The sequence below is a fragment of the Astyanax mexicanus genome, chromosome 12 (assembly GCF_023375975.1).
Source record: "Astyanax mexicanus isolate ESR-SI-001 chromosome 12, AstMex3_surface, whole genome shotgun sequence".
NCBI classification, from domain to species: domain Eukaryota; kingdom Metazoa; phylum Chordata; class Actinopteri; order Characiformes; family Acestrorhamphidae; genus Astyanax; species Astyanax mexicanus.
The window spans coordinates 3,875,588-3,903,429 of NC_064419.1; the positions used below are offsets into that span (position 1 = coordinate 3,875,588).

Sequence of the window (27,842 nt, forward strand, 5' to 3'; positions counted from 1 at the left end):
AACAAGACCTGATGTTCTTGAAATGTTCTGACCCTGGTATAAACAGATAGATAAATAGATAGATAAATGATGCCACTGTGCATGGGCGTGGTAGTGGGGGGAAAAGTGGACCTGACTACCCAGGGCCCGAGTAGGGAGAGGGGCCCATGAAAATCCTGATTTTTTTTTCGCTCACTTTCCTTTGTTTACTGGCATGGATAGGGGCCCATTAACATAGAGGGTGTACAGGGCCCAGAATTTGCTGCTACGCCCCTGCCACTGTGCATGATATCAGTTCACCGCCTGTGTGAGTTGTTTAGCTGTAAGTGGTGTTAATGTTTTGGCTCATGTTAAGAGACATAGACGGAGGGATGGAGATATATCTGAGAGAGTCTCATCTTGATAACACACAGCACGCGCTTCTTCCGTTTCCAGGGCAGTGACGCCATCACGCCTCCCGGTCTCTTGGTGCGCGGTCGCGCGCGCGCGCTCGCCCGCCTTGCATGTAGGCATGTGTCTGCGCGCGCGCGTGTGCATGTCTCTTTAAGAGCGCACACTCCTGTTGCATGGAGAGTCTGGTGTTTTTCCACTCTCTCAGATATTACACGCGCTCCCCATATAAGAGCCGGCGGCTGGGGGGAGAGAGAGAGAGAGACAGACAGACAGACAGAGAGAAAGAAAGAAAGAAAGAAAGATAGAGAGGAAAAGAAAGAGAGAAAGATAGAGGGCGTGAAAAGCGTGCTTTTATTATTCTTATTTTTCTTTCCTCGGATTTATAATTTGGAGCAAAATAGAAAAAAGGAAAACAAGACAAGACTTGAGCAATAAACACAGCTGACAGGTGAGTGACAGCCCTCCTCATTAGAATAATTAGATGCGCGTGGATGTTTTAATTGTGCATTATTGTTGGACTGATTGTCTGAACTGCTGCTTTTGTTTATTTGATGCGTTTTAGGAGTTTGTATGTTATTGCATGAATGCGTCTCAGGTTAACTCATAGAGAAACCCACTGGAATTACAAATCCCAGTTCAAAGCGTGAGTTGGTTAAGATGGTTTTGGGTCATAGACCAGTTTTAATTTGGCTCTTGGGCATTAGCATTGGGTCTGTTTTTGTTTGAGGGTGGTTTAGCTGGTATACAAACATGATCAACCTGTCCAACAACCTGGTCAACCACTATAACCAATCTGGTCAGCAAGCTTGGTCATGCTTGACAACCACCTTGATCAGGTTGCTCATGCTTATATACCAGTTTAACCACCCTAGGATGACCACCAAGACCAATTTGGTCAACAAGCTTGATCATGCTGGTCAGTAAGGTTGATTAGGTTGCTTATGCTTGTATACCAGCTAAACCACTCCCAAAAAACTTGGTCAACCACTGTTATGACCAGGCATCCCTGTCTATAGTCAAATATAAATTATATAAATGTAACATCATAACACTATATTTTATACTTTCTGGTTAAAGTGCTGGTTAACCAGGTATGTTTTTTTACGTCTAGATTACTATTTTAATCATTTAAAACCCGCCTAGATCATCTAAATCATCAGCTGCAACAAATCCCGTTGTCTTATTTCCCAAACCTTCCTAGTTTCCTCTTATTTCTCAGCACGTAGCTGTTTCTTTCCACAGTTCCTCAGTTTTCCTTTTGTGTTTACCTGATCTAACCAGCGCCACACCGGTGCGCGCGCACAATCCCAAGCTTCTTACAGACCCACCTTCAGGGTCTTGGGTGGTCTAGGTATTTTTAGCTTTAGCACGTGTGTGTGTGTGGTCGTTTATAAAGAAAGGCAGGTTAATATAGGTCTCAGGTGAGAGCGAGGGCGCGAGCCTGGGAGGCTGAAGGATGTTATTAGGGGATGTGATGGGAGGGTGCAGTACCGCTGCCGGCCACAGGGGCGCTCTGGAGGCGCTGCTGTCTGGAATTGCTGAATAAAGTAGGTTAATGGCTGCGATATGAATTTGCATACTGTTTTAAATATTTTTCTCAATGTTATAATTATTCATTTAAGATTATTTTTTCCCATTAGTTTAATAAATCATTGCTTTCATAAACAATTTCCTGCAATTTGTTAAATTGAATAAGTAATAAAGTTGAATAATAATTAATCCTGATTTATTGTTTACATAATATGATGTCCAATAAAAGTGCTTATTGTGATTATATTGAGTAATTAGTTTAGGCACTGACACCTCTTGTCAGTAGAGCTTGAGCCAGTGTTTTCTTATTTGAATTCTGTTGTGCGTCACCGTATTCTGTGTGCAATGTAGCCTCCGTATCAGCCCACTGCCTTTCCCCCAGTCCCATTTCCACACTCAGGGTTGCCAGGTATAGACAACAGCACACAAACAAAAGGATGTCATTACATTATAATGCTATTATTTTGTTATATTATATCAGTGGCATGAATTGATCTTTAGATATCAATAATTGTTTATTGTTTACATAATATATATCGTCCAATAAAAAGTAGCTATCATGACAGGCCTTTCTGTCATGACATTTTAAACATTTTATTGTCTAAAACTTTTTGTCTGATCTTTATAAGAGGAGCTTGGAATCAGTTTCAGTATATTTAGCGTTAAACATTTAAAAACATGTAAAGATTTTATTGAATAGCGTAGCTAATATGCATGTAGGCAACACTATCAGAACGCCTGTAAATCAGGGGTCTTTAGTGTCCAGATGGGCTTAAAGGATTGCTGGAGGGGTTAAGTGGGGACTTACAGGCTATGACAAGGTTAAATCTTTCTCACTCGTTCTCTTTATCCGCGCTGGGAGAGATAGGTGCTGAATTATGGCAGCAAGCGGAAACAGCAGTCTGGGACGAATCTGAGAATCAACATTGTTTGTATGAGTTGTTCTATAGTTGGCAGAAGGTGACCTTGTGGGAGATTATACAGATCCCTCATAACTTGATAAAAAGGTCCTTCACTCGCGCTGTCCCGACGTTCTTCCGAGGAAAACGCATTAGGCCAAACGCCTGACACAAAACCGCTGTCCTATTTAAAACTGCTCCACCATATCAGAGAGGCTCGGATATGAGGAAATGAGATTTTATACACAACTGTTAAAATGCTCTGCAGCGTCTCCCAGTTCCCATTGTTTTAAATCCTAAAGTGTTTCTGTCAGCTGACAGACTGGCTTTTAAAGTTGGCTTGTGTGAGTTTTCTCCTGCATTCTTATGGTGATTTAATATCCAGGTATGTGTGTGAGTGCAGACTCCTTACCCCTCTTCTTTCCCACAGTCCTAAAATTACCACCCAGTCAATGCTTAACCCTTGTGTGGTGTTCATATTTTTGTTACTCGTTTACTTTGTTACTTGTATTAAATTCAGCAAAATTAAGCAATTTTACATTAAAATGCTTTACACATGCTTGCTTCACCTAAACTGCAAGCAATATAAACAGCTTACATGGTTAATATTTGCCCTTTACCTTTCTTATGTTACATTTCTTTCAAAAAGTGCTACTCTTTTTTTTATTAGTTTTTTAATAAAATGTAAAAGAAAATGAATTAAACTCAAGATATGAGTAGAACATTTGTTTAGTTTCAAATTTACAAATGAGGCAATGTTTATTAGCCCTTGGCCAAACATACTGTATGTAATATAAATGTTTAGGGGGGGTGTACAGTGTGTGTTTATTGAAAATGTGTTTTGATATATGTTTTTCACAAAAAATGAGCCAATGCAAATGAGTTTGATTTAGAAAAAATATTTTTTTAGTATCATTTGATGAAAAATGAAAACGGGTCCCACAGACCCGAACACCACACAAGGATTAAAGGACTTATATAAGAGAAAATAAAACAAAAAATTATCCTCACATTCTTTTTTATACAATACTAGTCCCAGTCAAAAGCTGTATTTTCTTTATTTTTATTATTGTAGATTAATATTAAAGACATCAAAACTATGAAGAATTAAGGTTTTAAAATAGGTTTTCTGCTTTATATTCTTTAAAGTAGCACCTTTTTTTGCTTTGATGCCAACTTTGCCCACTCTTTGCATTATTCTCTGAGTCAACTTCATGATCTAGAACCTGGAAAGGTTCTCGAACTGTCTTAAAAGAGTTCTAGAGGTCTTGCCGAGCTCTTATTAACTGCTTTTCCTTCATTTTGCACTTCGTCCCTCTACTACAGGGGTCGGGAATTAAGTTTGGCCAAATATTTTCCAAGCCATCACTAACAAATTAAACCCAATAGGATTCAGAACCTTAATTTATTTAAGCCTTAGTGTTTTATATTTTATGTACTAAAAAAAATATATATATATAAATAAATAATAATAATAAAAATACTATGATATAACCATCAATGAAACTGTCAGAATCTTGAAAATTCAAGGTCACTTTTCAAATAATCTGATGTTAACGCCTTAGTAGGTAAACTGTTTGTATAATTGAACCTATTAACCACCATAAAATGCCAGATATTGCCACTATATAGCCAAAACACTTTGCCAAGTGTTTTGCCAACGCCATAAAATGATATTGCCACACTATCACTAATACTAATAGCCTTCTCTTCAGCAGCTACTTAACAGCAAAGTCCGATTAAAGGTCAACCCCACGTGGACGTTAGCCTGTATTCTGGAATGATCATGCACTTATTCAGTGATTAAACCTCCATCTATGGCGATAGCATGCATATAGATGTAGGCCTACAATAGACTAAGGCCCAAAATCAAATGCAGCTCTGTATCAGTAGATTAAATGTGTCTTCAACTGTCTTCAACTAAAACCAGATGAACCTTGTTACCCTGCAATGCTTTACTGTGATTTAAAAGCCTCGCTGGGTTCCAGTAATCCTGTATGGAATTCTTTTTTTTTTTACATAATACTGTGGAGAATGTTTCCTAAGCAGTTTGGCTGTGTTTTACTTGGAGGTAAGCCTGTGTGAGCTTACTGCTGCAAGTGAGTTCATAAAGAAAATAACAAACCTGGGAAACATGGGTCAAGATCGTCGTTTAAATTCAGAAAGTGTGCAATAATTCTTTAAACGGAATTAGGCAGGTGCATAAATTTGAGCACCCCAACAGAAAAATTACATAAATATTTGGCAGATCCTTCTTTTGCAAAAATAACAGCCTCTATTCTAGTTGAATGTATTTATTTTGTGTTCCAATAATTAGTGCTGCAGTTATACAAATCAATAAAATGACAAGGATGCCCAAATGTATGCACATTAATGCACAATTTTATTTAAAGAATTATTGCACACTTTCTGTAAATCCTATAAACTTAATTTTACTTCTCAAATATCACTGCATTCATCTGCTATGTTATTTATCTTACTTAAATTGCTGATTTGAAAAAACAATGATTTATATAGAAAAATGCTAAAAATTATCAGGGGTGCTTAAACCTTTTTATAGCACTGTACTCCCAGCCTGTAGGGGGAGCCTCGTAACAAAACCAGCAGAAAAAAAGCAAGTGTTGCATAGTGTGCAAAAATGTATGTATTCAGTTTTCTTGAAAAATCACACAATAAACACAAAAATAATATATTTTAAACTTTTTTTTTAAAGATTTTTCTGAGGAAACTATTCATATACTATTACTACTAGGAAAATACTGTAAAATGTATTGTAGAACCTGAACACAAGCTGAAGACTATATGAAAGCCCATCATGGGAAATTAGAGAATAGCTGTATGACAGCTGAGAGAGTCTATTTCTGGATGAAGGGCATACTGGCACCTCACCTCTCTTTTATGTCATTTCTTTTCTTGTTATTCAGGCCGTGGCCTGTCGTTCCTGTCGTTTGCTGGAAGCAGAATGTTTTTCAGAAGATTAAAGCGATAGATCAGTTAAAAAACTCGGATTAACTCTTTCAGGCTCGCACAGAGAATCTCTTTTCAAAATAAAATGTTTTACAGATTTACTGATTTACTGAACAGATCACAAACCATTAAAGTAAAGAATTGTATTGTGAGTTGAATAGCTAGCTAGCTAGCACATATATTAAAGTAGAATTTTTACATTTAATAACAGTAGCAGCCTGGAACGTTTTCTTAATTTGAGTCCTGAAGGAGTACAGTTCTTACATCACTTCCTGTGTGCCACATTTTATACAGTTCCCAGGAAACCTTCATAAACCTGAACAATCTACATCCTCTGAATCACAGTTGAAGTTTACACAATTTTCTTTTAATAAAACAAACCTTTAAACTTTGATTAGAGTTTGCTTAGACTTTATTGGAAACACCAAAAATACAGACAATTTATAGATTTATAGATTTATAGTATTAATAATAAATATTTTCACTTTTTAAAAATGATTTAAATGCAACACAGATTTTTTAGACCGCTGTTTTTTAGTATGTACTTATTTTTATTTATAGTTTATTTATTCAATCATTTTAATTTTAATGTAATAAAAATGCACTCCAATCCATTATATTTCGTGTCGCTTTTTTGCCATAATTTTTTTAATAAACCCTGTTCAAATATTTAATAGTCAACTCAATATATTGCAAGACAATTCTCTACGATACTTCACAGCATCTGATGTACTTAAGAAGATAAATACTCCTAAATAATAAAGCAAATAATAGGAATTATGGATTTATTGGTGTCAGTTTCACAGCATTTGATTAGCGCCACCACATGGAGTAATGGAGCAGTAACTTTAGTAGGTCAAACCTGGGGGTTTGTTTCAATACAAATGAATAAAAATATTGATATTTGACAAAAACAATGCAGTATATCACAATATCGATATTTTATCCCACTTTTAGTGTCCACAGTGCTTTAAAGGGTTAGTGAAGGGCCGATGCCTCGATTCAAGCTGCACTAAGCTAAATTCTTTTGACAAGTTTTGTTTCTTCTAACTCTGTGACCCAACTCTAATTCTCAGAACCGATTGGATTATACCGTTCCTCCTTTGAAAAAAGTCCAGAAGTGTTCTGCTGAATTGCTGGCTTTGAGTCTTCTGAAGTCCTCACAGAACCGAACAGAGTGAACAGTTTCCCTGCCCTGGATTAGCCTCACCGTGTTCAACATTTTCAGCCTCGCTCTCGCACAGTTTAAACCAGGCCAATATGCCGAACATCAGCCACCACCAGCTCACCACCTCTGAGTAAGTCTCTGCTGCCTCCTCCGCCCCTCGTTCATCTGGCTGGTTGCGGGGACGGGCTTCTCTTGCACGGTTAGCACGCTGGCTAACTGCTGGAGTTTCTGTGGGGCTGCAGGATTCTGCAGCATCTTCTGCAACACTTCAGGCAACATGATTTTTTCCAGGGGTTGCTCTTTTCAGGGTTTTTGGTGGATAATCAGCAGGTTTTTCTGTGGTGCTACAATTTATTGCCCTGGACTCTCTCTCTCTCTTCTGGTTCTTTTCTGTTGCTAATCTGAACTAACCCTTCTAACCCCGCTAAATCTCCTAAATCTTCTTGTATTCTCCTTAATCAGCAAAGAGCCACAACCCTCCATCATCCAAACAACCTCTATAACATCTAATATTCAGAATGAACCCATTGCATTTGCCTTGCATGTATCATGATCTTTATGTGCTGATGTTTATCTGATTTAGAAAATATATAGTATATGATTGCATCAAGCTTGTCTTTGTATAAATTTGCCAATTATTCAGAGAATCAATTTAGCGAATAATACATTAATAATTCCAGTCCCAATCAAATACCTCAAACCACATCTTTCTCGCTTCAACCAATCTTTCAGGTAATTTTTTTTTTTTTTTTATTTACATGAAAAGTATCTACATATGGGCTTTCATGAACATTCAAAAATAATGCATTTATAAAGCAATAACAAAACTAAGCTAAACTAAAACGATGAACATGTTTGGACACATTGCTTAACACTGACACACAGGAAGAAACGCTGATTAATTAAATATATATACACAGTATTAATGTCACCCAGAACAGGAACTGAACCCCAGTCTAAAATGTGCATTTCTCGTTTAACTGCATTGCCCTCTGTTCACTGTTGGATTATAGCTTGTAAAACTCTCTTTTTCTCTGTTTCTCTCTCTCTCTCTTTACTCACACCTTCCCACGGTAGAGGGATTTAGCTAGAGGCCAGTTCTTTTCCCGCAATATCAAATCAATAAACCCCTCTTATTCGACTGCTATCATACACTCTCTCTGGACTCGTCTGAGCTGGAGGTTCTTAAGCCCAGTCACTTTTACACCACTACCTCCTGTACCCTTCTGTTTACCAAAGCAGGCCACATTGATCTTCCTCAATAAATGTATAGTGTATTTTAAAGTGTATATTAGCATTTAGAAGTCATGACCTGCACTGTTTTTCATTGTAAAACAGTATGCGAGTGAAGTCTCTTAAACTGTTAAAAATCTTTACATGAAATAAATGTGCTTTATTTAAATTTAAATATTATTCATTCTCATATCCTGTGTCAAAACTGTTTATAGGTTCCTTAAAACACAGTTCTAAATATATCAGTGTAAAACAGGGGTCGGCAATAGGCGGTCCACAGGCCAGATGTGGTCTGCAAGCATAAAACATCTGGCCTGTGAAGTTATTTAAACTATAATTAACGATAATGAAAAAAAAAATGCGTATCTGGTGAGCTTTTGTTTACATTCCTCCCCCATCTCTCTCTCTGTTGCGCTCGTTTTTCTGCCCGTTCTCAGGCTCCCTATCTCCTTATAAGGGCAGTCCAATTCACTAGCCAGGACAGTGTTAGTGTATTGGACTGTTGAGATCAACTGTTCTGCAATTGGGTTCAACAACCCTCTGGGCTGGAGAGCTACTAGTCTGTAGAGCTCCATCCCATTACACATTTTTTTTTGCCACATAATGGCTTGGAAAATATCTGGCCCGCGGCTAAACTCAAATGCCGACCCCTCATGTAGAAGAACCACTTTTACGTTTTTTTATGGAACAAAATCATTCAAAGATCCTTCTAGTACCTTTATTTGTATGCAGGTGTTTAATTAACACTTAATTCTCTGCTGTTTAGCTCTAAAGCCCTGATCCTTAAAGCTTCCCCTCCCCCATCTCCCTTTGTTGTTCCTACAGAAATACTTTTATCTGACTTTGCTTCAGGTTACCCAAAACATTTCATAGACATCAACATGGCAGGAGAGGAACCAACCAACCAAACTGAGACTAAACACAGCAGGATTATTCGTGGAAATGTGTCCTGTGTGAGAAAGTGTAGCCTGTGTTTCAAAGTTGGTCTATGAGGAAGTTATTACATATTAATACATTACTTATTACACGGCAGTTTCCCTTTTAACTTACGTAAATATTTAATTAAAACAATATTGCAATGTTATCAATTTTATGTTTGATTTTTTTAAAATATTTTTTTTTAATTAACCTCCTTAACATTTTGTCTTTTTGGCACTTTGGCAACCCACCATAAACATTGCATTTCGAACCCCTGAGACAAAAGGATTTAGCAAGACTTTTTTTAGAGCTTGCTTTCCTGTTAATATAAAAAAACAAAAAAACTAATAAACTAAGAGGTATTTGCTTTTATTAAGCATAATAATCCTCTAATGGGGTAAGATAATTTTCCTTAAAGAGATTTAGTAAAATAAGTAATCTTAAAATCTCAAATTCTTTCCAAATCTTCGAGGTAAGACTTGAGTCAAGTTAAAATCCTTGATTTGATATCTTAAATCTGGACACAAGAATCAGACAAAAAACTGACTGGAGAGTTTTTTGTGCTTACAGCTCTGGAAAAAAATAAGAGAGCACTTAAAAATGATGAGTTTCTTTGATTTAACCAAATTGAAAACCTCTGGAATATAATCAAGAAGAAGATGGATGATCACAAGCCATCAAACTAAACTGAACTGCTTGAATTTTTGCACCAGGAGTAAAGCAGCATAAAGTTATCCAAAAGCAGTGTGTAAGACTGGTGGAGGAGAACATGATGCCAAGATGCATAAAAACTGATTAAAAACCAGGGTCAAATCAAAGAAACTCATATAGGTAACATACTATATACAATTTTATATTTAACTCACTAAGCACCCCTCTATTGTTTAACTATACGAAGTGTTCCTGGTCATGTTATCTTCAGCCACCTGCCTCAGCACCCTGATCAATACTGTCTGACCCTTTCCTTCTGTTTACACAACTGCTGTGCTTTAGTCACTCCCGGCTGCCCCAAAAGACAAAGCCTGCCTGTTAACACCATAAACAAATGCGCATGTTTAGAGTCCTGGATGCAAAGTAACTTTCAGCTGAACTGGATTCACCAGAGTGGGGGTGCTAAAGCCCCCCGCCAGGCCCTTGTTATTACGATCAGAGACCCACTGTTTGGTTATCCTGTTTTCATAGCACTTCCAAAGCATTATGGTAAATAAAAATAGAGTGTGAGGTCTCCCCCCACCAAACATCTTCCGCGTAATGTAACACTGGGGAATGTTTTTAAACTGCCACTGGAACAACATCGCTGGACAGCTGAACACGCTTGGAGGAGAACACTAACTGACCGTTCTGATGTTAGATAACATGATGTTAGACTCCCACATTGGCCTGGATTGTCTGAGAGCGAGGGTCATCCTTACCACCCAGAGAGACTGAGGCCTGTTATGTTCCCCAGCTGTTGATGGCTTGGGTATTGTTCAGACTAAACTGGGCAACTGTAGGGCCAACACTTAGACAGTTGTGCCACCTGGGGACTCCAGGATCCATAAATCAGTTTTGGTTCCGGGGCAGGGATTAAGCTTATTAGTAGACTGTATTTTCCTTTCAATGTAAAATCTCCATTCAAAATGTTGTATAGTCCAAAACTAGGATAAATCCCCATCTGTATTACATATTATTATTATGTATTAACAAATTTTTTAAGCAATCAATTACTGTTCTGAAAAATATATGATAACTATAATAGTATACTTGGTATATAGGCAGAATAATAAAAGATAAAAGTATATATTTTTCTGTGTGTGCTTAACTTTGTACCTACTTTATCAGTATATCCGTATAATTTGATTAAAAGTAAACTGTATTTGATTGTGTTACTTCAGTATTACTCTGGTCTTCAGTTATGAACATTCAGAACATCAGCACTTTTTCTTTTTTTTCTGCATTTTCTTTATTCCATTTTCACCCCAATTTACAAGGCCGAATTCTATAAATTCAGACCCCGCCTCTTTTTGAACTGATGCTGATGCAGATGAACATTGTCGAGTAGCATCATTTCACGTTTAGTATGTCCAAAAAACAGGTCAACCTCTCTCTCTCTCTTTATCTCATGCACTTTAGACGAGTCACTCAAGTAGAAATTTATCTACATCTACGTCAGCTAATACACATGCCTCACTAACAATAGCTCAGGACCTCTGACTCCAAACTGTGGAGAATGCCACGCCCACCCAACCTACTACACTTCTTCAACACACCATCCATCAGCTGAAATACCCTGCCCACCACACACATCTCCAACCTCTGACCCCATTCCACATGGCCACTACGGTCACATACCCCCTGCCTTAAGACCCCCAATCCCCCCTGCCAGTGCATCAGTCGATCTTTGGTGACTAAGCCGTGTCACTTCTGAACTCCTGAACTTTCTTCTTTGGTGTGGTGTAGTTTTTTTTTTTTGCCGTCTATCCATCACGTTTAATATGGGTTCACTTCACTACAGCCTCTGCTTCTTCTGTATAGTTCAAAGAAGGATGCCTCATTATTTAATGTTTATGTTTTACTGAACTATTTCACTAAATATGCCTTCAGTGCATGATAATATGGGAGGAGACTGTTGGAGCGGAGGAGAACTTGGGCTGCAGTTCAAGTGGCTCCTGCTTTGTGATCGAAAGAGTTATATTGAGATTTATATGGCAGTGGAGTTACAGGGATGTGAGGGGTGGTGGTGGTGGGTTGCGAAAACACTGTGAACACGTGAGAAAGGTAGGAATGGAATTTATAGGATGTTAGATTAGAAGAAGGAGGAGGGGGGCCTCAGGCATGTTGTTCATTTTACCACAATTTATGAATATATAGAAATATAGTCTATAGAAATACTACACAGGGTATTAAATAATTGCATTTATTAATCCAGAACAATGTTCCTTCTTCAGTGTTCCTGATTCCTGGTCTACGTTTTTAAGTACATGAAACACATCTGATAATGACATCAGCCCACATTTCCTATGTTAATACATCCTTACGTGGAATAATGAATGGACCACTAGAAAAGACCTGAAATTATATATATTATATTATATATATATATATATAGAAATCCCCTGAGATATATATATATATATATATATATATATATATATATATATATATATATATATATATATATATACCCACTGTATGTGTGAGTATGTAATAAGGGTGGGCGATATGACCCTAAAATATTATCATGTTTTTTTTATGGAAAACACTGAATTAAAAATTTTTTTTCAAGAATATACTACTGCAACAAAATGAAAATGAAATTAAATTAATGAGTACAATATGATATGGCACACCACTAACTGAGATATTAAAAATACAAGAATTTTATCAGATTTCTAACAGAAGTCAATGGACCAGAATGTCATGATACTAATAATGCTAATAATCCATATATACAGGATAAAATAAAATAAAATAAAGTAAAATAAATGATACTGTACAGTAGATATTTTATTTTGCTAAAAACATCTAAAAAGTACCCTGATGTGATAATTAGGGGTGGGTGGCACCATATTTCAGGGTATAATATCGTTCAATATAGTGCGATTTTATTGCCTACACTAATATATGGCACACCCCTAGTATGTAGGTAAGTGTCGGAGATGACCTTCAAGATATCTATGTTGAAACACTGTCACACACTGTTTATTCGTGTGTGTGTATGGAGGTGATGTTAGGTAATGTTTTATGGTAGTAGTAAAAGCCCTACACAGACACACACTCTCTCACACTGATGATAAATGTGTGTGTTCTCAGCTGAAGTGTGTGTTCTCTCTCCCTCTCTCTCTTCAGTATGGCACAGAAAGAGAAGCTGCAGTGTCTGAAGGATTTCCATAAGGACACTCTGAAGCCATCCCCAGGTAAAAGTCCAGGCACCCGGCCGGAGGATGAGGCCGAGGGGAAGCCTCCACAGAGGGAGAAGTGGGCCAGCAAGCTGGACTTCCTGCTCTCGGTGGCCGGGGGATTCGTAGGTTTAGGCAACGTCTGGCGTTTCCCCTACCTCTGCTACAAGAATGGCGGAGGTGAGTGTACTATTATTATTGTATATTAATATTCAATTTTATATTTTTATACATTTTTAAAGATACATTACAGTCACAGACACTGCTCAGCACACTTTAACATAAGCAGATACAGTATAATATTATATACAGCTCCGTAAAAAAATGTAAGACCACTTAAAAATGATGAGTTTCTTTGATTTTACCAAAGTGAAAACCTCTGGAATATAATCAAGAGGAAGATGGATGATCACAAGCCATCAAACCATCAAATCAAGCTGAACTGCTTGAATTTTTGCACCAGGAGTGTTACAGCATAAAGTTATCCAAAAGCAGTGTGTAAGACTGGTGGAGGAGAACATGATGCCAAGATGCATAAAAAAAACTGTGATTAAAAACCAGCGTTATTCCACCAAATTTTGATTTCTGAACTCTTAAAACTTTATGAATATGAACTTTTTGGCTTTGCATTATTTGAGGATACTCTAAATTGTTCTTAAGTGTGAATGTGTGTAAATGTGTGTATAACTGTATGCCCAAATATGGTTTGGCACTCTATCCTGGGTCATCACCTAGGTACCCGATGTACGGTTGTTTCCGGTTGAGAGTATGCTGTGTGCGATTGGCTGCCACTTTTCACTGGTGTGTGTGTGTGTGTGTTTGTATGTGAATAAGTGCTGTTCAAATGGTAAAAAAGTGTAATTTTCATTTTGCATTGCATTTAAACAATAATATATATATATATTTTTATAAACGTTATTATACATTTTATCTTCATGTCAATTTTTTATTTTTTATAAAACCATAATAGAAATTATAGTTCGTCTTCTGTCACTGTTCTCACACTGTTGTAGTCAACATTCTTACTCATAGAGATGAGCCTAGCAATATTGTTACATATCTCATATTATGTATCTTTTGGCTCATGTTAAAGTTTTTATTGGCTCTGAATAAAATAATACGATTCCAGAGCCCCTGGCTGAACATCACAGAGGCTTGGGGATTTTTGGACTTTGCTTTGAGAACCGTGGTCCTATAAAGTTACAGTTATTGTGGTGAAACAAGCGTTTCTTACAAGAGCAACACTGCAATACTTAATTTAATATATTTGATATTAAAACAAGGATCAAGAACATAATAAACACTGATGCTATATGTTACAATGATATTCCATCTGATTTTCACAGAGAGAGAAATCTACTGTGTGTGTATATGTGTGTGTGTGTGTGTGTGTGCTTAGCATGACCCATCATGGTATAAGAATAGCAAAGGTGACTCTTTGTAGCAGTGACACAGTACTTGCTCTGTTTTGGTAAATAAAGCTTATGTAGCCGAGGCCGTTTTAAATCATGTGGTATAAATATGACCCAAAAAGTGTTCATTCTTTCCACATAAGAGTCAAGGGCAGACTATTCTAGCTGTTCTGTGTGTTATAACACTCTTACTCCTTCACCACCAGTATGTTTTTCTATAAGCCCTGCACTGGTTTAACCGCTGGCCTCAGAAAAATGACCCTTCCACCCTTACAAAATGTGAAACTAATATATCATATAGATATATTACACACAGAGTGATCTACTTTAAGCGTTTATTTCTTTTATTGTTGATGATTATGGCTTACAGCCAATGAAAACCCAAAAATCTGTGTTTTAGGAAATTAGAATATTATATAAGACCAATTGGTACTTTTAGCAGTGTGGGCAGTGTGCCAAGTCCTGCTGGAAAATGAAATCTGCATCTCCATAAAAGTTGTTTTCAGCAGAGGGAAGCATGAAGTGCTGTAAGATTTTGTGGGAAAACAAAACTGCACTGACGACTTTAGACTTGATAATAAAACACAGTGGATCAACACCAGCAGATGACGTGTCTCTCCAAACCATCACTGATCATCAGTAAATTTTACATTTCATTTAAAGTAAATCAAGGGATCAAAGTCTGGAGGAAGAGTGGAGAGACACACAGTCCAAACTGCTCGAGGTCTAGTGTGAAGTTTCCACCAATCAGTGAAGGTTTGGATAAAGAGACATGTCATCTGCTGGTGTTGATCCACTGTGTTTTATCAAGTTCAAAGGTCTGGATTTCATTTTCCAGCAGGACTTGGCACACTGCCCACACTGCCAAAAGTACCAGTTCGTCTTATCATAATATCATGATCATCATAATATTATGATTTTCTGAGACACTATTTTTTGGGATTTGGTTGCCTGTAAGCCATAATCATCAACAATAAAAAAAAATAAATGCTTAAAATGTAATACATTTATTTAATATAAATTACACGTTTTGAACTAAATTACTGAAATGAAGTAACTTTTCAATGATATATATATTTTAATTTACGATAGTATAATTCTATTAGGAATAGAAGGTTAATCCAATTAATTTGATTAATGGAATTAATGTTTTAATGCGATTTTTGAAAATGGGATAATCGAGACTGGGGCTGCTTAATATTAGTAAAAAATATATATTAAATTTAAAGGTAACAAATCTTGGGTATTGCTTTAAATGGTGCTGTTTGTTTACAAATATAACAAGATATGTAAGAACTAAAAATCCTTATTGTTATCGAGATTTCCTCATATATTTATATGTGTACATATATAAAAAAAAAAAATATATATATATATATATACATCTTTTCATGGCAGTTGCTACTGTATATTGATAATGTCACAATGTCTCTCTCTCTCTCTCTTTTTTTTCTCAGGTGCATTTCTCATCCCCTATTTCATCTTCCTGTTTGGCGGAGGGCTTCCCGTCTTCTTCTTGGAGGTGGCGCTGGGCCAGTTCACCTCAGAGGGAGGAATCACCTGCTGGGAGAAGCTCTGCCCCATCTTCACTGGTGAGAAGAAGATCTAAAGAGACATTCTGTACGAGCAGAAATCTGAAATAAGAGAGGGAGAGACAGAGGGAGAAACAAGTCAATGGTCCGTGAGATTTCAGGCCCGTTTTGATACGGCGTTTTATAAAATAGGTCGACTGTGAAACACTGGAGATCAGAAATCATTTCCTGTATTAACACTGGCCCGGATGCTGCCCGCTCAGCCTCAGCAGATCAAAGATGAGCTCATAGCCGCTGTTCCAAATATTACATGAATTAAATTTCATGCTCACGGCCACCAGAACAGCCCAATCAACCTGCAGACTGACGATTAGATCATTTCAGAGCTCAAACCACAGCAGAGAGCAGAGAGCAGAGATACGTACGATATTTTAACCATTTGTGATGTTAACATATATGGAAATCTAAAAATATGGAACATTTAACGAAGATTTATTTGTTTATTGTGTGCAGAATGTACAGTATGTATGTCATTTATCATATCCTACTTACAACTGACCTACAGAACAAAAATGCATTGTGTTTTTTGTTTTAAATATGTAGGTTTGCTTAGTATTTTTTTTTCTCTTTTTTCAGACACTCTCTGCATTTCTGTGTTGCATTTTTACATACTTAAATATACAAAAGAATGCAATCAATCACTTTCCAGTAATTATTTAATGTAACAATAGTAATTATGTGACTATCACCCTATTTTAGTTTGATTCTTAATTAATCAATTAATCAATTTACCTTTTACTAGAGCTGGGTGATGGGTAATATGGCCTAAAAAAATATTCGTTTAAAAAGAAATCTGATTTTCAATGTTTTCCCTACTAAAAATCAAACTACAGATGGCAAAGAAATGGTTTAAAACTAGGTTTACCTTTATTTGGGTTTCACATAATAATGTATATATTTAAAACTTAGAAAATAAGGCATTTAAAAGCTGTTACACATTTAAACATTTAAACTTTTAAACGCTGATATTTTGTGAATAATCATGTGATCTCTGTGGTGTTCAGACGCTTAGAGTTGAATGTAGAGTCAACTTACTGAGTGAATCTATTCAGTGTCAATCATCAAATCAATGATCAATAATTCTTAACATTGTTTACAATCCCCTGCATTAATATCATGCTAGGACCTCATGTTTTTTTGCCCAGATGTATTAAAAATGGTGCAGCATTTAAGGTGGATTGGAGAGCTAAATAAAAATAAAAGCAAATAAAAGCTAATATCAGTTTTCATCACAGAAGATTAAGGAATTGATAATAATTGAAATAAATAATTGCTATACCACCTGCCCCCTTTTTGAAGACATACAATAAAGCCCTTAGATTGAACTAGTTAGCCAGCAGCAGCAGCTAGGTTGCTGAACTTTAGCGCTTTCCGATGCTATAGCTAAATATCTGTATTGATAAAGTGCTTGTAAATGATTGCGCCAATTCTTAGAGGAGGATTTTGCCCTCTCCCTATATAACTCTGTACTAAATAAAAGGGTTAAACTCGAAAACATGAGGTAGGAGTAAAAAAGAGAATTGGGACTAGACCTAAATATACTGAATCTATTTTCCTAGGCTGTTTTAGTTCTGATAGATTTTCTTTTTTGATAGGAAGGAACAACAATGCTTTAGGTGCATTGTTTTTTACACTTATTTAAACAATGAAATATTAAAATATGCTCATAATAATGTGCATTCATATACAGTTGCTGATGGGGGCGAGTGTGTATGTTAAAGAAGGCTTAGGGAGGTCAGTAATTGGCCGATTTTGGTGGTCAGATATCTCTTTAGCTTTGTGAGGCTCACGTTCTTGAGTATGACCTGCTTTCGGTGCCCGAGCCGCCTGAGCCGTGTTATTGGTCCAGAGGTTGCCAGGCAACAGCAGAAGACGCTGTTCTCTCTTTAGTGAGAGCACTCTGAGTCCTGGGGCTCACTGTCTGTACAATGATCTGTCTCACTCCCTCTTAAAACACACACACACACATACACACACACACACACACACACATCTGAGTACGTACAGTATAATACAAACCTGATCCTGACATATATATACTCTAACACACACACACACACACACATGTATATATGATATATGTGTGAGTACATAAAATAATATACAATCCTAATCCTGACACACATAGGTCCTATTCTCTGCCACCACACACACACACACACACACACACACACACACAGAGGCTGACTAATGCCCAAACTCCACTAGTCAGCTTCATATTCGGACATGATGGAATCTCCATCGCCATGGCAACAGCAGCCAGTGATGACTAAGATACATCTGACAATGGGAGCTGATCTGTTTGCACAGTGAGAGGGAGAAAGTGAGAGAGAGACAGGCGAGAGAGGCAGGGAGACAGACGAGAGAGACAGAGAGAGGATGCTGAGTTATGGGAAATCATAAAAATGGGCGTGGCCGGGCTGATGGGTTGTTAAAAGCCTGTTTAATCTCTGTGAAGATATTTTTAGTTTTGTCCCTTTATCAGTGCATTAAAACCCTCTCACAGCTGAACATACTGTATCTCACATGGACACGCCTCCTTAACCCTTTCAGACCCTGCAGACGTTACATGGACAATGGACATCATGTATGTTTTTTCTATATTTTTTTAATGTTTTGTTGCATATATAACACTATTAACACTATTAACATGTTTATAAACCAATGAAACAGTAACTTGGCCTCGCCCTCTGCACTAAAAAAACACAAGAAAAACAGCTAGTAAAAAGTTAGTACTGGAGCCATTATGGGAAAGTAACAGCTAATTTTTTTTACAAATTTAATGTGAGTTAGAACACTTTTAAATCATGTTTTTACTGTTTAGGGATGGTTCATGAAATAAAACAAAAGTTAATATGAAATATAAAATATTACACACAGGCTTCCAATGTGATGGACATAAAAACCCCAAAACTATTAAATATTTTAGCTAATTGGAATTATTTGCTATATAGATTTTATAGTAGAATATTAGAGTCTTCTTTTCTGTGCATTCCAGAAAAAAAAACACAGCATTCTTACATTTTTCCTGAATTATCACTGGAGATAATTCAGGTCTGAAAGGGTTAAACAGGTAACAATAACGTATTATATTTATTACATATACAAAAACATCATATACACAAGTCATAGGAATACCAGTATATAAACTGATCATGAACTGGTACCTCAGGGAACTATCACACCTTTGTGATGAAGTTGTGTGGTGGTAGCTCAGGCCCTAAGTTAAACACTTTCATACACTCTCATACGTGCACACTTTGCGGAAAAAGGTGTACGTGTGTATGTGCAGGGCTGTGCAGGCGGCCTCGTCCCAATCCTGTACTGGACCCTTTTGAACCTCCCTATTTATACCGTCTCTCTTTCACTTCGCTGTGGGTTCGTGCATTTAAACATCACTTCTTCCAAACCCAACATTCTGTTGCCCTCTTAACCATAGAACAAAAAAAACAAAAACTGGAGCAGCTGAACATCCTCACACACACACACACACACATACACACACACTCAAACACGCTCTAAAGCTCATGCGTCACTCACACACACTCTCTCATTTTGGATTACAGAGGCAGCTGTCATAGCGCTCGCTGTGAATGGCAGTGTCCAGGCAGAGTGTGATGCTGTAATTAAACCTGGCCTTTTGCCTTCTGGCCGCCCTTGACCTCAGAATACCACTACAACAATGTTTAGAGGTCGTTAGGCCAGAAACTCCAGTGCCCAACACGTGGCGGACCTTGGTGCTGAAAATAAATCGCACAGCTGTGGCCTGGTTATTAACAGCTCTGTCGCCTGCTTAAGGAATGCGTTTGCTTGACTTAGTTAAAGTTTTCGCAGAATGCTCCACATTTCTAAACTGTCTGTGGTTGCTTGGCGTATGAAACTTGTATGGCTTGTAGTCGGCTCAGTGGCTTAGGGGTTAGTATCTTCGCCTCCCTGTGCTGGGGTCCTGGGTTCAAGTCCTTATCCGGGTAGAGTTTCCATGTTCTCCTCATGTCTGCCTGGGTTTCTTCCCACAGTCCAAAAACATGGAGATCAGGTAGACTGCATATTCTAAATTGCCCCTAAAAAAACCCTGGTGTGTGTGAATGTATGCCCAGATATGGATCGGCACTCTGTGCTAGAGTGCCTGATGCAGTCCTCCAGGTGAGTGGTGGTTTCCGGTAAAGAGTATGCCCACGAGGTATTTTAAAAATAGAATAAAAGTTGGCCCGCTGTTAAGCAGGTTTTTATAATGTGAGATTCAAAGTTTGAACAGTAGGTGTCAGAAACGGGCCAAAGAGTCGGAGAGGGTGCGCATTTCTAGCACAGAAAAACGGGGCCAAAGAGTCTAAAAGCGGAGAGGGTGCGCAATTCTAGTGCAGAAAAACGGGGCGAAAGAGTCTAAAAGCGGAGAGAGTGCGCATTTCTAGCGCAGAAAAACGGGGCAAAAGAGTCTAAAAGCGGAGAGAGTGCGCATTTCTAGCGCAGAAAAACGGGGCAAAAGAGTCTAAAAGCGGAGAGGGTGCGCATTTCTAGCGCGCAGAAAAACGGGGCATAGAGTCTAAAAGCAGAGAGAGTGCGCATTTCTTGCGCAGAAAAACGGGCCAAAGAGTCTAAAAGCGGAGAGAGTGCGCATTTCTAGCGCAGAAAAATGGGGCAAAAGAGTCTAAAAGCGGAGAGAGTGCGCATTTCTTGCGCAGAAAAAACGGGCCAAAGAGTCTAAAAGCGGAGAGAGTGCGCATTTCTAGCGCAGAAAAACGGGGCAAAAGAGCCTAAAAGCGGAGAGGGTGCGCATTTCTAGCGCAGAAAAACGGGGCAAAAGAGTCTAAAAGCGGAGAGAGTGCGCATTTCTAGCGCAGAAAAACGGGGCAAAAGAGTCTAAAAGCGGAGAGAGTGTGCATTTCTTGCGCAGAAAAACGGGGCAAAAGAGTCTAAAAGCGGAGAGAGTGCGCATTTCTAGCGCAGAAAAACGGGGCAAAGAGTCTAAAAGCGGAGAGAGTGCGCATTTCTAGCGCAGAAAAACGGGGCAAAAGAGTCTAAAAGCGGAGAGAGTGTGCATTTCTTGCGCAGAAAAACGGGGCAAAAGAGTCTAAAAGCGGAGAGAGTGCGCATTTCTAGCGCAGAAAAACGGGGCAAAGAGTCTAAAAGCGGAGAGAGTGCGCATTTCTAGCGCAGAAAAACGGGGCAAAAGAGTCTAAAAGCGGAGAGGGTGCGCATTTCTAGCGCGCAGAAAAACGGGGCATAGAGTCTAAAAGCAGAGAGAGTGCGCATTTCTTGCGCAGAAAAACGGGCCAAAGAGTCTAAAAGCGGAGAGAGTGCGCATTTCTAGAGCAGAAAAACGGTCCAAAGAGTCAAAAAGTTGCCATAATTAAAGAGTTTTATATTAAGAGACATCATGAAATTAAACATAATTAAACAAATTAAACATAGTGCCATCCATTATTATTTCAGTTTTAGCCAAACCCCCTTTAGAATGTGCAGGACTCGTGTTTTGCCATGTTGAGTCTGCCACTTTTTTCTATACTAGTTCTTACATAACTTATATAATTTGTTCTTTATATTGTGTCAAAATGTAATGATGAATAGACCAATAGAAATGCTCCAAAATGACTTACAATAAAAGCTCCAGTGACTTCTGATGGAAGGTTTTTGAGTTTTCTGTTTGACAGTGGTGAAAAGCCAATGATCTGCAAATAAAGTGCTAAATTAGATAAAAAGAGGTTTCTAGACAGTATGGTCTGATTTTATTGGTCTTGTTTTTCAAGTAATATCAGAGACAGTAGAGTTTGTTCAGCTGTGTTGAGAGCTGGAACTGGTAGAAGTGGGCGGTCACCAGGGTGTAGACTGGGTACTTTTACTTATGTAACAAGTGGAAATACAGTATCTGCTGCTGGTAAAGAAGTGAATGTACACAGAGATGTTTTATAGAGCGTGGGTTGATTCTTGTGAAGTTTGGCTTGTGGCTTGAGGCATTGTGATCTTTATGTTTCATGAGTATTTAATTAGCCACCCACCAGTGTGCTTTTTTAGCAGTTACATTTCTGTACAATCACATATCACGTTTTAAAGATAAGATCACAAAACCATGTGACACTTTTTATTTACAGAATTTACAGAAATCTCAGTTTCTCTGGCAACTGAAATGTGTCAGAATGTGTAAAATATAGTTTAATTACCCTTTATTACAATGCAAAAAAATATCAATAATAAAAAAAAAACATAATTCCTTAAAGCAGTTTAATCCATTTTTCCTTTTATAAAAATCTGGAAAGAATCTGGTGAATCCAGGCTGAAAATATGTATTTTAGCTCTATCTGGACGGGATTAGTTTCTTAGGGGGTTGTGGGGTAATTTTCTCTTTTATGGGGGTGTTCATACTCTGTGATTTTATTCTCGTCCAGAACGAACATGTACGTGTTTTTCTCAGACGTCCTCCGAGAAAATTACAGGCTGAATTATCTACTGTTTTTTTGCTGAACTCCGTGGTCCTCCAGTAATTTTAATCCTGTCCGGACGCACATCTCCTCAAATTTCATCTCCTCAAGTTTAATGAAATAGATATTTGTCCACTGCTGCGCACCATAATTACGTAATTACACTTTGGGCGCGCATTTCCACGGAGATCCATGTTAAAAACACAACAGGGATTGGAAATGGAGGAGCTACTAAACGAGAAAAAAGCCTAAAAACTCACTGGTCCTCCTGTTTTTTTATTTGCAGTCTGGATGCAAGAGTTTAATATCTGAGTAATAATAATAATAATAAACTTTCTTTATATAGCACCTTTCATACATAAAAATGCAGCTCAAAGTGCTTCACAATAAAATTAAATAAATCAGCAAAATGTAAAAGTAATATAAAACAAATAAAACAATTAAAAAGTAACAATTTCATAAAATAGTAGGAAATAAGACATTTATGTTAAAATAAAATATAAAATAAAATAGATTTAAACAAAAATGATAAAATAAGGATAAGAACAGCACAAACATTAAACATAAAAAATGAAGTATAGGGGGAACAGAACTAGAAAAAGCTAATCTAAAAAGGAACGTTTTTAGCTGACTTTTGAAACTTTTGACACTCGATGCCTGATGAATATTAATTGGTAAAGAGTTCCATATTTTTGGGGCATAAAAACAGAAAGCTGCTTCACCAGTAGAAGTGTGAAATATTTTTTACAGACGTCCCCCTGAGAAACTAATTTTAAGTTCTAATAAAAATCTTCTTGTCTGTTTCGTTCCCAAAGACCCAGATGAATGGATCAGGAGTACAGCTTTAGGATCCCGTAACTATAACTATAAATAATATCATTCCTGCCTAATAAAAGTCCATGTGTGTGTGTGCGTGTGTGTTGTAGGAATCGGCTATGCCTCAATCGTGATCGTGTCCCTGCTGAACATCTACTACATCGTGATCCTGGCGTGGGGGCTGTATTACCTGCTGCAGTGTTTTCAGAGGGAGCTGCCGTGGGCTCGCTGCAGGCACAGCTGGAACACACAGAACTGCGTGGAGGACACCATCCGCAAGAACAAAACCCTCTGGCTCTCCGTCAACACCACCAACTTCACCTCGCCCGTCACGGAGTTCTGGGAGTGTGTAACACTTTCTTCTGTGTTCTAATGTGGGCTAGAGATAATAGGTGTACTGGGCTTTGAACATAATCCCGCCTGTTATGTTACGGGTCAAATCGACCCGTTTAAAAGTTTGAAGATTTAATTTTTTTAATACTATTGTGATTCTGACCAGCACAGGCTTCTATTGGCTGATATATCAGAGCTGGGGATTCAACGCTTTCTTCTGAGCATGTTGATTGACTGCGTTTACAGCATTTCAATATATCACAATATATTAAATTGTAATCCCTGTGTTTTGATACATATTTTATTACTATGTTTTTTGCCAATACACATCCCTAGCAATACAAAGCAGTGTAAGAGGAAATCTGTATTAATTTAGATGTTTCCATTAAACTGTTTGCTTATTGTTTGCTGAATGTTTGCTGACCCGGTGTTTTGCTCCGCCCCTTTTAGGCGTAACGTGCTCAGTCTGTCGTCAGGCATTGATGAGGTGGGCGAGCTGAAGTGGGACCTCGCCCTCTGTCTGCTGGCCGTCTGGGTCATCTGCTTTTTCTGCATCTGGAAAGGAGTGAAATCCACCGGCAAAGTGAGACAGTGGGAGAGAGGGAGGGAGGGAGGAAGGTATGGTGGGATGAGAACGGGCTACAGATAAAGGGATTGAGGGATACATTAGAGAGGGATATGAAAGAGAGAGTGTGTGTGTGTAAGAGAGAAAGAGAGAGTGTGTGCTTTTTAATCAGAACAAAATCTGCAGTCAGATTTGATACACTTTTATAACGCTTATATATCTGAACTATATTCAGTTATTATAAGAGCACTGATTGATGTGATTCATTAATCTGGAACTGCTATTATATCAATATTTAATCTCTGTTAATCTCTCTCTCTCTTTTTGTCTCTTTCTGTTTTTTTCTTTCCCTTATTCTTTTGTTTTTTTTTTCCCTTTATCTTTTTCTCACTTTTATCTTTCTTTTTTCTTATTGTCCCTCTCTCTTTCTTTATCTCCCTCTCTCTTTTCTTTGTCTATTTCTTGCGTTCTCTTTATCATATTCTTTCTTTCTTTCTTTCTTACTCTTCCCTTGTCTCTTGGGTTTTCTCTCTCTCTCCTTCTTCCATCCTCTTCCTGTTGTCCCTCTCTCTTTCTTTATCTCCCTCTCTTTTCTTTGTCTATATCTTGTGTTCTCTTTCTCTTTTTTCTTATTTTTCTTTTTTTTCTTACTTTCCTTCTTTTTCTTCTTTCTTTTTTTCCTTCTCACTTTTCATTTGTCTCTTGGGTTCTTTCTCTCTTTCCCTCTACCTCTTTCTCTCTGTTTCTCTCTCTCTTTTCTTTATTACTTTTTGTGTTCTTGCTCTTCTCTGTATTTCTCTCTCTCTCTCTCTCTCTCTCTCTGTGTAGGTGGTGTATTTCACTGCTACATTTCCGTTCCTCATGCTCATCGTGTTGTTGGTGCGTGGGGTAACTCTGCCTGGTGCTTCTGAGGGCATCAAGTTCTACCTTTACCCCGACCTGAGCCGCCTGCAGGACCCCGAGGTACACGCTGCTCTCGTTCATCCTGCTGTTAGATCCTGTAACTCAATCCTGCATTTTCCTCAGCATCTTGTTGTAGTTGGCAAAAGCATTGTTAACACTGGTGTTTAAAATAGTGTTAAGAACAGTATCGTACATTTCTCTCCCTTCTCATTTTTCTTTCTCTTTCTCTCTCTCTCTCTCTCTCTCTCTCTTTCTCTGCAGGTCTGGATTGATGCAGGAACTCAGATCTTTTTCTCTTATGCTATTTGTCTTGGTGCAATGACTTCGCTGGGGAGCTACAATAAGTACAAATATAACTGCTACAGGTAATCCAGGGTGTTCATTTTGTTTGTAAAAAAAGACATGTCAAAAGTCACCTGCCAGTGTTCAAACTACTGTTATCCCATGACTCTTGGCACGTCAGTGTAAATGATGTAATTGTAATAATGTAATTGGAATTGTAGTTAGTTAGTTAGTTAGTTAGAGGTGTTAGGAGAGTAGGAGCTCTTTGAAGAGCTCTGTCTTCAGGAGTTTATTAAAGATAGTGAGAGATTCTCCTGATCTGGTAGTAGAAGGTAGTTAGTTAGAGGTGTTAGGAGAGTAAGTGCTCATTAAAGAGCTCTGTCTTTAGGAGTTTATTAAAGATAGTGAGGGATGCTCCTGATCTGCTAGTGGACGGTGGTTTGTTAGAGGTCTTAGAGCAATATTTGAATAGAGAAGAAAAAGAGGGAGAGCAGAGAATGTTAGGAGGTTAGAAGAAGTTAGTGTGTTAGAGGTGTTAGGAGAGTAAGTGCTCTTTGAAGAGCTCTGTCTTCAGGAGTTTATTAAAGATAGAGAGAGATTCTCCTGATCTGGTAGTAGAAGGTAGTTAGTTAGAGGTGTTTGGAGAGTAAGTGCTCTTTGAAGAGCTCTGTCTTCAGGAGTTTATTAAAGATAGTGAGAGATTCTCCTGATCTGGTAGTAGAAGGTAGTTAGTTAGAGGTGTTAGGAGAGTAAGTGCTCTTTGAAGAGCTCTGTCTTCAGGAGTTTATTAAAGTTAGTGAGAGATTCTCCTGATCTGGTAGTAGAAGGTAGTTAGTTAGAGGTGTTTGGAGAGTAAGTGCTCTTTGAAGAGCTCTGTCTTCAGGAGTTTATTAAAGATAGTGAGAGATTCTCCTGATCTGGTAGTAGAAGGTAGTTAGTTAGAGGTGTTTGGAGAGTAAGTGCTCTTTGAAGAGCTCTGTCTTCATATATCTTTCTTATCGTAATATTTGGATAGAAAAGAAAAGGAGGGGGAGCCAGTGGATCTCAATGTAGTAAGATCTAGATCATTACATTATATATCAAATATATAAAGTCATGTTGAAAAACTTTCCATCTTAGATTCACTTAGGACCTCAGTATTATAGTGGCACAGCGCTAATGCCTGTGTGTGTGTGTGTGTGTGTGTGTGTAGGGACTGCATGCTGCTTGGGTGCCTGAACAGCGGGACCAGCTTCGTGTCCGGCTTCGCCATCTTCTCTGTGCTGGGATTTATGGCGCAAGAACAGGGCGTGGCCATCGCTGATGTGGCCGAGTCAGGTATGTTTAAAGATCAAAGGGCAGCAGTGTTATCTCAAGTAATTTGGGCAGATTATCTCAGGGTAAATGGTGACCTCAAGGTCACGCAGCAAAACAACCATTGAGGAAGTTGAGGAAGTTAAATGAACAGAAAAGTTAAAAAGAGAAGTGCACTCAGTCTCAGTACCAGTAAATCAAATGTACTGTAGACTTTCCAAGAGCATTTACAGAAATACTTAACCACAGGCTAACAATACAAGAACAGTATAAGGGTATAAATATATATGTTTATATATAGCTCTGGAAAAAAAAAATTAGAGACCTTTTCAGTTTCTCTAATTTTGCTTTTTATAGGTTTATGTTTGAGTAAAATGAATATTGTTGTTTTATTCTATAAACTACAAACAAGATTCCTCCCAAATTACAAATAAAAATATCGTCATTTAGAGCATTTATTTGCAGAAATTGAGAAATGTCTGAAATAATAAAAAAGATGCCGAGCTTTCAGACCTTAAATAATGCAAAAAAAAAAAACAAGTTCATATTCATAAAGTTTTAAGAGTTCAGAAATAATCAATATTTGGTGGAATAACCCTGGTTTTTAATCACAGTTTTCGTGCATCTTGGCATCATGTTCTCCTCCACCAGTCTTACACACTGCTTTTGGATAATGTTATACCTTTACTTCAGGTGCAAAAATTCAAGCAGTTCAGTTTGGTGGTTTGATGGCTTGTGATCATGCATCTTCCTCTTGATTATATTCCAGAGGTTTTAAATGTGGTAAAATCAAGGAAATTCATTATTTTTAAGTGCTCTCTTATTTTTTTCCAGAGCTGTATAGTAGTGTTTAAGGTTTTAAGATTTATCTTTAAGTGGATCTTCTTTAAGCGTATGTAATGTGGGTTTATTGCAGTGTTTATTGGTAATGGGTAATTGTAATGAACGTTGTCTCCCTCAGGTCCTGGGCTGGCCTTTATCGCATATCCAAAGGCAGTTACTATGATGCCACTGCCCACTTTTTGGGCTATACTCTTTTTCATCATGCTTCTGCTGCTGGGCCTAGACAGTCAGGTTGGTAACCCTACCATACACACATATACATATATACATACAAACCTGTGAAAAGTATTGTCCCCTTACAGATGCTTATAGTTTTTGCATTTTTGTCATACTTACATTTTTTTATTATCAAATAAACATTAATATCAGACAAATATAATCTGAGTAAACATAAAAAACACTTTTTAAAAGATTTTATTTATTAA

The 27,842-nt window shown here is 37.7% G+C and overlaps 1 protein-coding gene across 2 annotated transcripts in view; it reads left to right on the forward strand.

Annotated features, from left to right (window-relative positions):
• Positions 1-540: 540 nt before the first annotated feature.
• slc6a6a (solute carrier family 6 member 6a) overlaps positions 541-27,842 on the forward strand; it is a 36,918-nt gene continuing 9,616 nt past the window's right edge. Inside the window, exons 1-10 of one of the 2 annotated variants that reach the window (XM_022670871.2) lie at positions 541-820; positions 6,845-7,066; positions 12,916-13,145; positions 15,835-15,969; positions 23,309-23,543; positions 23,982-24,114; positions 24,925-25,059; positions 25,261-25,364; positions 26,474-26,598; positions 27,536-27,648. In XM_022670871.2, coding sequence (XP_022526592.2) covers positions 7,029-7,066; positions 12,916-13,145; positions 15,835-15,969; positions 23,309-23,543; positions 23,982-24,114; positions 24,925-25,059; positions 25,261-25,364; positions 26,474-26,598; positions 27,536-27,648 — 1,248 coding nt within the window. In that variant the 5' untranslated portion in view covers positions 541-820; positions 6,845-7,028. The remainder of the gene's footprint in view (positions 821-6,844; positions 7,067-12,915; positions 13,146-15,834; positions 15,970-23,308; positions 23,544-23,981; positions 24,115-24,924; positions 25,060-25,260; positions 25,365-26,473; positions 26,599-27,535; positions 27,649-27,842) is intronic. The other variant, XM_022670872.2, reaches the window with a different exon arrangement.